The 8,673-nt window shown below is 41.4% G+C and overlaps 1 protein-coding gene across 1 annotated transcript; it reads right to left on the bottom strand.

Annotated features, from left to right (window-relative positions):
* Window positions 1-438: 438 nt before the first annotated feature.
* LOC311018075 (nuclear receptor coactivator 5) lies at window positions 439-7,755 on the bottom strand. Its single transcript, XM_084016850.1, has 9 exons — window positions 7,568-7,755; window positions 7,304-7,390; window positions 6,372-6,445; window positions 5,941-6,064; window positions 3,964-4,163; window positions 2,339-2,617; window positions 2,090-2,257; window positions 1,171-1,401; window positions 439-986 (listed from the first exon to the last, which is right to left on the bottom strand). The coding sequence occupies exons 1-9, from the start codon at window positions 7,633-7,635 to the stop codon at window positions 949-951; spliced, it is 1,269 nt and encodes a 422-aa protein (XP_083872976.1). The 5' UTR covers window positions 7,636-7,755; the 3' UTR covers window positions 439-948.
* Window positions 7,756-8,673: the final 918 nt, after the last annotated feature.

Below are 8,673 nucleotides of genomic sequence, written 5' to 3'. Positions count from 1 at the left end.
ACAGAGAAATTGAACTGAAATGCTGGAAAACAGACCTTTATAGCCAGACATGTTGCAGCGGAGCTTCCTTGTATGTTCTGCATTTAGATGGTTGGAAATATTACACACCTTTCTGTGAAGGAAATCCAATATTTGTTTGAATTTTGCATAAATTGGTGAAAAGTAATACAACAAGGTTCATACCCCTTTAGATTAAACACCACAAGCTGCTTCCTGTGCTTTAATGTCACACAAAATGTGTGTTTTTTTTTAATTCTGGATGTCGTTCAACTCCAATTTGAAGACGTGCAGTGAAACTGAATGTAATAAATTAAAGGATATTACGTGATTTGTTCAGAATAAGAGTCACACAAGCTCCTTCAGACTGATTACTTCTACTTAAGACAAACACAATTCAATTAAATTAAGATATAAACAAAATAAACTGAGCCAAAAATATAGCTTGTAAAAACAAACGTTTAATTGAGTTGTTGAAATTCTTACCTCAAGATAAAAGAAAACTGCTGTAAAAGCACCATCTGGAAACATGTATACTTGCTATATTCATTACATACAGAAAATAAAACATCCCATTGGTGGAAAGGATCTTTTTGTGCGTTCAGCTCGGCAAGTCGGATGTTTATCCCCGTGCATTTAATACAATCTAAAAGGGCAAACTGGAAATAGGGAACACATTTCTTCGTATGGGTGTGATGAAAAGCACAGTACATTATAACAAAAAAGAGACAAAAGGACAACGATGACATCTTAAAATAAGCTCTTATCAGAATTCATCCATCGATGAATCCACGATATAATATCCAACATTAACTACCATCTGTTTTCCATCTAACGGAGTTACTACCGAAAAAAACAAAGAAAACAAAAAAAGGTGCCTGATGCAGGAGCCGGCCGTCTTCAGTCAAAATACTGCTGACACTGTAACAGTGTGTGTGTGGGTGTGATTCCCTAGTGTCGGGGGCCGACTGGTCGTGAGAGAGGGGCACCTGATCAGAGGGAGAGAGAAAAGAGTTACACTATAAAAGGTCAAATGGATGTTTATTGTCTGTTTATACCCAGTATTTATTTATTTTGCAATATTTTCACATAAATACTGGGATGCGATCCTAAGATCGTACTCAACCTATAAAATTCTGCTTTAAATATCGATATCGAGTTAAAAAAAAACACCTGGAGAAGCAAGAAGTGGAGGGCGGGAGCTCTTTAGAGTAGGCGGGGCTCCTCTAATATTATGAGGGCCCCTGGGGCCTGGGTGGTATTGAGGAGGGTGATGGAGTAGGGGTCCACGAGGGCCACTGTAGACACCGTGTGAGGAGCCCCGAGAAGATGAGCCCCCTAAGGGCGGACCGGGAGGCCGATGCAAGGAGAGTAGCGGAGGAGGTTTGGTTTTGGGATAAGAGCCTAAAAAGAGAGAGGAGGGGAACATCATGGAGCACAGCTTTATTGAAACTTGGTGATTGCCTAGAATCACCGGCCTTCTAACAAAACATTTCTTTGTAATAATTCTGGACTTCCATGTGCAACTAAAATAAAAAGGTACCCCGATGTGTCTATTGGAAGAGTGACATGTAAGAACCACTGGTTTGGCTCATGGTCCACTAGTAATTTAATGCGTTTTCAAACAGATACACACACTTTTCTAGGGGTGAGTAAAAATATCGATACAGCAATATATTGCGATACTTTGCCGCCCAATACAATATCTATTTTTCAACTCAAAAGATCAATTAAAAACAACAAAAAAAGATTCATGTTTAGACGCGTTGTGAATGCAGTACTTTATCCTTTTTCATTTTATTTTCAATATTTATTCCAGTGAATTTCATGGGAATTAATAAAATGGAGAGGCTGTTTTGAATGAAATAGTTTTGACTCAATTTGTCCTCTGATCAATATCATCATATCGTGATATTGTGATATCGCGATACGTATCGTATCGTGAGGTTCTTGCCAATACTCACCCCTACACTGTACCGACACAAACTCAAAGCAGTGGGTCAGAAACCATCTCTGGAGAAAATATGGTTGTCTGGCTTATGGACCTTTTCTCAGGATTTAAAAAGAACAGTAAGTGACTCTGCAGTCTGACCTGGTGAAAGCAGGAGAGGGGCGGGTGCTGGAGGGTGGTTCATCATGGGCCCACCTGGTCCGGCTCCAGGCTGTGGTTGAGGGGGCCCAGGTGGAGTGGGGAGCAGAGGAGGCGGTTTCCCCAGTCCTGGAGGTAACATGCTACCCCTCTCCCCCTCCGTCTGGGAGACTGGAGATCATGGAAAGGTTATACAGGAAGACGACCGATAAGAAGCTCTTCCAGAAGCTGCGGCTAAAATTAGCGTCCCACCTTGCGTGTGTTCCTGTCGGGAACGGATGTACTCTGCGATGGTTTCCAGCTCCTCGCTGTAGAGGTGCACCCCGTCAGCCAACAGCAGGAGGAGCTGCCGGGTTTCCGAGGGAACGGCGTGGCGCTCTATCTTCTCTCGTTCCAGGAAGTCATCCAGCAGCTGCGACGCCTGTGCTGCGTTGTCCGAGGGGTCCTTCGGAGGGCGCTCTTTCACGCGTCTGCGACTGTACTCAGCCGCAACAAAGTCCATGGCCTGGTCTTTGGGCATGTTGCGATGTACTGGGGGAGGGGGGGAAGGTTAATGGTGAGGTGTCAGGGGACTGAAGGGGAAGAGAAGCCAAAAACCGTAGAGATAGCAGGAAAACCAATTGGGTTCTTACTGGTCACTCAGGTCACACTGAAATCTACGGTGATGTTCAGGACGTTTGTTGCTAGGTAGAACTTTTTAGTTGGTATTTTTGGTTGCACGTTGTGGTTTGTTGGAAGGTGGGGGGCAATGAGCGACATGCAATTTATGTCAAGATGATCAGCAGCTTCATTATGTTCCTGGACATAAAATACCTGATTTGTAAGATTAGATATTAGATTTTATATTTGCATTCAGACATGATAACATTTGGGTGATTTGTGCAATACATCATCCCTTCATTATATTTGCTTTAATGACATGCATTACATTGTACTGGTTTTATTTGAGTTGTGTGGAATGTTTTTTTGTGGACCTATTTTTTGTGAGAGTAGAATCGTCATGGAAGAATAATTATATATAAATATATGTTCTTAATGAATGCTGCATATTTGGAATTTGCATTATGCAGATTTGTTTGTGCATGGTGTGCTTTTAAATCACAGAGGTTGTCAGTGATGTGCATTTCCCCCATGATGAGATTTTTATTATTATTAAATATATAGAAATAACTGCTGTGGCTAAATAATTGCATGCTATTTGTTGATCAGTTGTATGCAGATCATAGTTTAGAGACTGACTATTCTCCGATATAGCTGATGGCCCAAGCTATGAAAATAAAACCAAAGTTAGTTTAGTACAGTTTGAAATTATTGGAAGTTTCAATACCACTCTCATGCCTGCACACTTAATATGAGGCTGGTTTGAATAATTTACCAGAGCACAGTAGCTTCCTGTAGTCTCTGCTGGTCGCCAGGCGACCTCACAATGACGACAACATAACAATAGTGCAACACGTCACATTTACACTTTTTTTCTGTCCGATTAGAGGTTTTTGTACAGATTAACAAGATATAACTTGCTGTAGCTTCATATCCATCACACAGATGAGAGTGGCATCAACACTACCGTTGGGCTTCTTTGAGTTTGGTAAGTATGTACTGTTATGTCATGATGTATACACTATATACTGAATGAGTATTGTGAAGATATGACTTAGAAATGTTTTTGGTTCAGTTGAGTGCAGAATTGTGGCTTTTAAAACTCCACATGTTGGTGTTTTCATGGATAGTATTTCTTGTTTTTAATTTGGTTTCATGCAAAAATCTGTCTTTTTTTTTTTAAATATGTGCATTCTACCATGAACGGGAAAGGGGACAGAGGGCATTTTACGGAGGCGGTTCGGCTAAGCTTGAAGGAATGAGGGGCAGGGACTTACTTTTGAGGGATTCTGAGAATATGATAACAGTGCAGGAGGACAGAACTACGTTTGTCTGCTCCACCAGAATACATAACGGGGAGCCATCTGCTCGGACATCCTGCAGAGCCCGGGTCAGGCCCGATTCCACATGAAGGTAGAGCATTTCCACTGAGAGGCCACGCTCCTGCAAGCACTGGCTTAGCGATTTGGGGTAATCCCTTTGAGAGGAAGAGAAACACTTTGTTAACTTGACATATCTAAGTGATTCAGCCGGCATATAGTGAAACCTAAAAAAGGAGGAATCCTCAAGGATGATGTCTTGATTTATAGTGTGCTTTACCAAAAAAAAATTATAATAATAATCTTAAAACAATTCCTTTTGTGTGGTGCAATCTGTTTATATGGATAAGTGTGTAGCATTATGTAGAGCTTTATGTGGCGCCAACACAAGTGTCCGGCTCTCTTGTAGATTTATGAAGTGTTGTAGTAGGATGTGTTTAGTCAAAACATTTGTAAAAACAGAGGGTCTTGTTCATTTTTAAGACCGCCCGCTGCTGTTGTGGATAAATGTCCGGATGTGGCTGAGTTGGTGTTGGTCTGGATGTGGCATTTTACATCACAACCCTTCAGAGGCATCGATCATGTTTCCATATCAGTCCCCCATCATGGAGCACAGGCTTCTTTTGTCCAACAATCGAGAACCTGATTTGTAGGATGTTGCAACAAAGGCTTTAAAAAAAAAAAACAAAGGAGTAGACCTTTAACACATTTGATGAGTGATACCACTTTCTCACGGCATGTAACACTGGCCTAAAAGCTGTCCAAGGGTAAGGGGCATATGCATAGTTGGGGGCCAGAATACAATTTGAACTAGAATATCAACATCTGTCCCGGATTTCACATTTGCATTTTTAAAATCAAAACCGAAGGCTTCAAACCGAGCTTTGCGTTTTTAAAAGCCCAAGAAAAAGAAATGTAGCATTTACTTAATATAGCTCATTGACATACACACATTTTTCTGACTTAAAAAGTCAAGTAAAATAAAGTTGGTACAGTCCATTTGGTTGATTAGGTCATACATGCTAGATAGCCTGCTGATAACCAGCACATGTTTGGCACAGCTTCAAATTCGCCATTTGTGTACGAGTGTCTTGTGCGTGAATTCATTTTTTTTTTTATGTAGTGTTGTGTAGGGAGTGTAAATGTGTTATTCACTCCATCCATTACACCTCCATCCCAGGATGCAACAGTAACATTATGAACCACAAGTAAAACATCCACTGCTGAAAGAAAATGTTTCTATCCATCGGGACAAAAGGAGCATTTGACTTGTGTGTGGAGCATGTTCCTTGTATGTAGCAATAGATGCATTTAATGAAATGCGGTTGTTTTGAGATAATGTGTGATCATGTGTGAGAAGTCATATTTCACAACAACAAAGTGTTGTCTGTTGGTGGAATCAATATCAATAGTCATGTTGTGGATTCTGCTTGGACTTCAGCAGGACGAGGTGAGATGGTGGTGGTAATCAGGGTGACACTCCTCTGCTGCTGCTTACGGGGAGGGTGAGAGAAGTGGTGTAACCATGGTGGCGCTGCACCGTTTTGGGGGGGTTACAGGGGATGTGAAAGCAAGGCTGTGGTGTTATAGGTAATCCTGTGAATAAGAAGCCACAGTGGAGAGCAGCCAAAACGGAAATTGTTGCTGGTTTTGCCGATTCCTACTATTCATGGCTGTGGTTTTGGCGTAAGGTACGATTGATGTTATACTGTACATTATCATCTATGACAGAAGGTTGTAAAGACACAGTAAAAACAACACAGCTCTCAAATGACCAACATGCTGTTAGCCCATCTCTCAACAGTGTCATCCGACGTAGAATCCACTGATTCTCAAAGTAAAACAGGAACAAAAGCTATCATAATCAAGCCCTTCAATCAGCAGTCAAAAGACTGGCAGCCGAGTCCAATCCCTGTTTTTGTTACAAGTACTCACAGGCACTGGTTGGTGACGGAGAGGACCACGCAGTCGGCCGGCTTCCTCTCCTCCTGCACCTGGCGGTAAAACTTCTGATACAGGGTTTTACGTCTGTCCGCTGGCGTGCAGCCGTCTGACTTGGCTAGTGTGTGGGAGGTGGAGTAGATTATTAGCAGGTGGAGAAATGAGATGTTTGGTTCATTTGAAATCAACAGTGAGTGAGCAATATAAGCACCATATAACCATGTATTATTTAACAGTTCAAGCCAAAAAGGCAGTCTTATTAAATAATTAAGACGCGGCGGTTCAGTTCATGGAATTTTATAGGAGCATCACAGATTTCATGGAGCAGGGTTTCTGAGTGGCTCGTTAAAAAAACAAACATACAAACAAAACAAGTGGAGCAAAGTTGTGGCTTTTATTGATCGACGTAAAAGACAAGGTCTCACCATTTGGCTGATGCTTGTAACCCTCGTACTTCACACTTCCACTGTAGCTTTGAATTTGATCCAGTTCTTCGTAGCTGAAAGAAGAGCAGTGAAGAAGGAGTTACTGTTACATTTTAATAAAGGGAGGCATTTCTGGTCCACCGTTCACTAGATTGTAATATGTGATGACGTTTACTGTATAGATATATTTAAACACTAGCAACTGAACCAGTTCAACATTATTCCACCTTTTAAAACAAACTGAGAAGAAAGCAATGTTAAGTAGAAGTACGGAACTTCTTTACTCAAATAAAAGAGAAAAACTTTGAAGGATAAAAATAAATATCTACTCAAAGTAAAAAGTATCCACATGATGGATATTTCTACTGGCTGTTTTTTTGTTGTTTTTGTTTGCAAGGCTAAATGAAAATCACGTCATTATCTTAAATGAAGAAAATGAAATTATATATAGTAACAAGGCTGTTTGGAAAAGGTAAGAAGCAGAAAGTACAGACATATGTTTTAAAAGGTAAAAGTTTAAAAAACAAAAAGTTACTAAAAATACTCACAGATACCTGAAAATTCTACTTTATTGTAGGTATTTGTACATTGTTACATCCCAAATCATAACAGTCAGTCTATTAAATAATTTATCTTTGTCACAAAATACCATTTAATAATAATAATATGATAATAGATTGTATTTGTAGCGCACTTTTCATTCAGTGAATCTCTGCTTATATTAAAAGAAATAGATTCTTAACATGACTTCAAGCTTTTCAGAGTCATCATTTTCCAGGACATTTTCCTCTCAATAACAGTGATTTCAATGACTATTTTCCAGGACCTAAGGGAAACCCTGTCAGTGCATTGGAATTTTTTTTAACAGTCTAACGGTTGTTTTGTCCACATTGCTGTTGTGACAGAGCGGCTGTGGGCGGTGAGACGGGTACCTTTCTAGGGCATCCTTGAGGTCCTCGCTCCGCTCGTCTCTGCTCGGGTACGGCGCTCCTCTCCGGAACAGACGCAGTTGTTGAGCGCTGCGTAACACAAGAACGAGTGTTGTTGTTTTTTAAACGGAACTCATCAAACGACCACACGACTAAACAGAGCGTACGGTATCGGCTTGCAGAGCGCGAACCGTCTTTTTGTTGTTTTGCGGTTACTAGCTATAGCATGAGCGGCTAACTCGCTCACACAGAGCCCGCTCGCCTTACCTTCCGTTGGGGTTCGCGTTGGCCGGCGGCCGGCGGGAGGACGCAGACGATTTCGCCCAAGACGCCATCTTACCTGCGCTGTAACTTCCCACCAAATAAAACTAAGCTTTTAATCACAGGGCGAGGAGAAAATGTTTCTTGACGTTACTCCACCAGTGTTGTTCTACAACCCTCCCTCTGTGGTGGGGGAGTCGAGGAGGAGGAGGAGGAGGAGGAAGAGGAGGAGCGGCTCTTCCTCTGGCGTGTTGACGAGTCAGTTTACAGATGAGAGCGTGATTACCGCCACCTAGTGGACGAGGACGTTAGTGGCGAAATACAACTGGCGTAAAACTAACGATGCTTATGATGCTTTGGACGGACGGACGGACGGACGGACGGACGGACGGACGGACGGACGGACGGACAGACAGACAGACAGACAGACAGACAGACAGACAGACAGACAGACAGACAGACAGACAGATAGATAGATAGATAGATAGATAGATAGATGCAAGAAGCAAGTACTGCAGTCAGGAACATAAATAAAATAAGACAATTTCAAAAGAAGAAAGTGAAACAACAATAAGGCTCCACCCATGGAGTGAAACAAAACATTGTTTGTGGTGGTTTTGAGGTGCCATTCTCTGGTTGCGGCCCCTATCGCCTATTCATATTTGGTCATGGTTTTTGATTTGTTTATGAAAAGACAATGTATTATTGGGCATCAGGAAGCCCAGGGGTTAAGAAGCACATAACAACTGCAACACCTTTTTTTCTTTTTACCTATGGGTACCATCCTCCTGCATATATAGCACTGACAATAAAACACCATGGCAATTCTTGTGTGAGGCAAGCAGGGCAGACTTGCTAAATCTTGCTAAAACTCAATGGTTAAAAAAAAGACATGCTAAAAGAAAAAACATAACTTCTCTTTTACTGTCCCGTGATCAAGAGCCACTGATGAGGGGCTATGAACAGTAAACAGGATGCTGTCAAACCAGTGGATGCCTTTGCCCTTATTAGAGGACAGTGCCTGGTATTCAAGAAGAGTAATTTTAATAATCTGAATCTCTATTCAGAATCATATTAGGCATGAGCAACTGAGTTTTATCTGTTAAAATGGT

Source organism: Eutrigla gurnardus (genome assembly GCF_963514095.1).
Source record: "Eutrigla gurnardus genome assembly, chromosome: 9".
NCBI classification, from domain to species: domain Eukaryota; kingdom Metazoa; phylum Chordata; class Actinopteri; order Perciformes; family Triglidae; genus Eutrigla; species Eutrigla gurnardus.
Note: the sequence above shows the minus strand (reverse complement) of the source record. Positions and strands in the feature narration are given on the sequence as shown.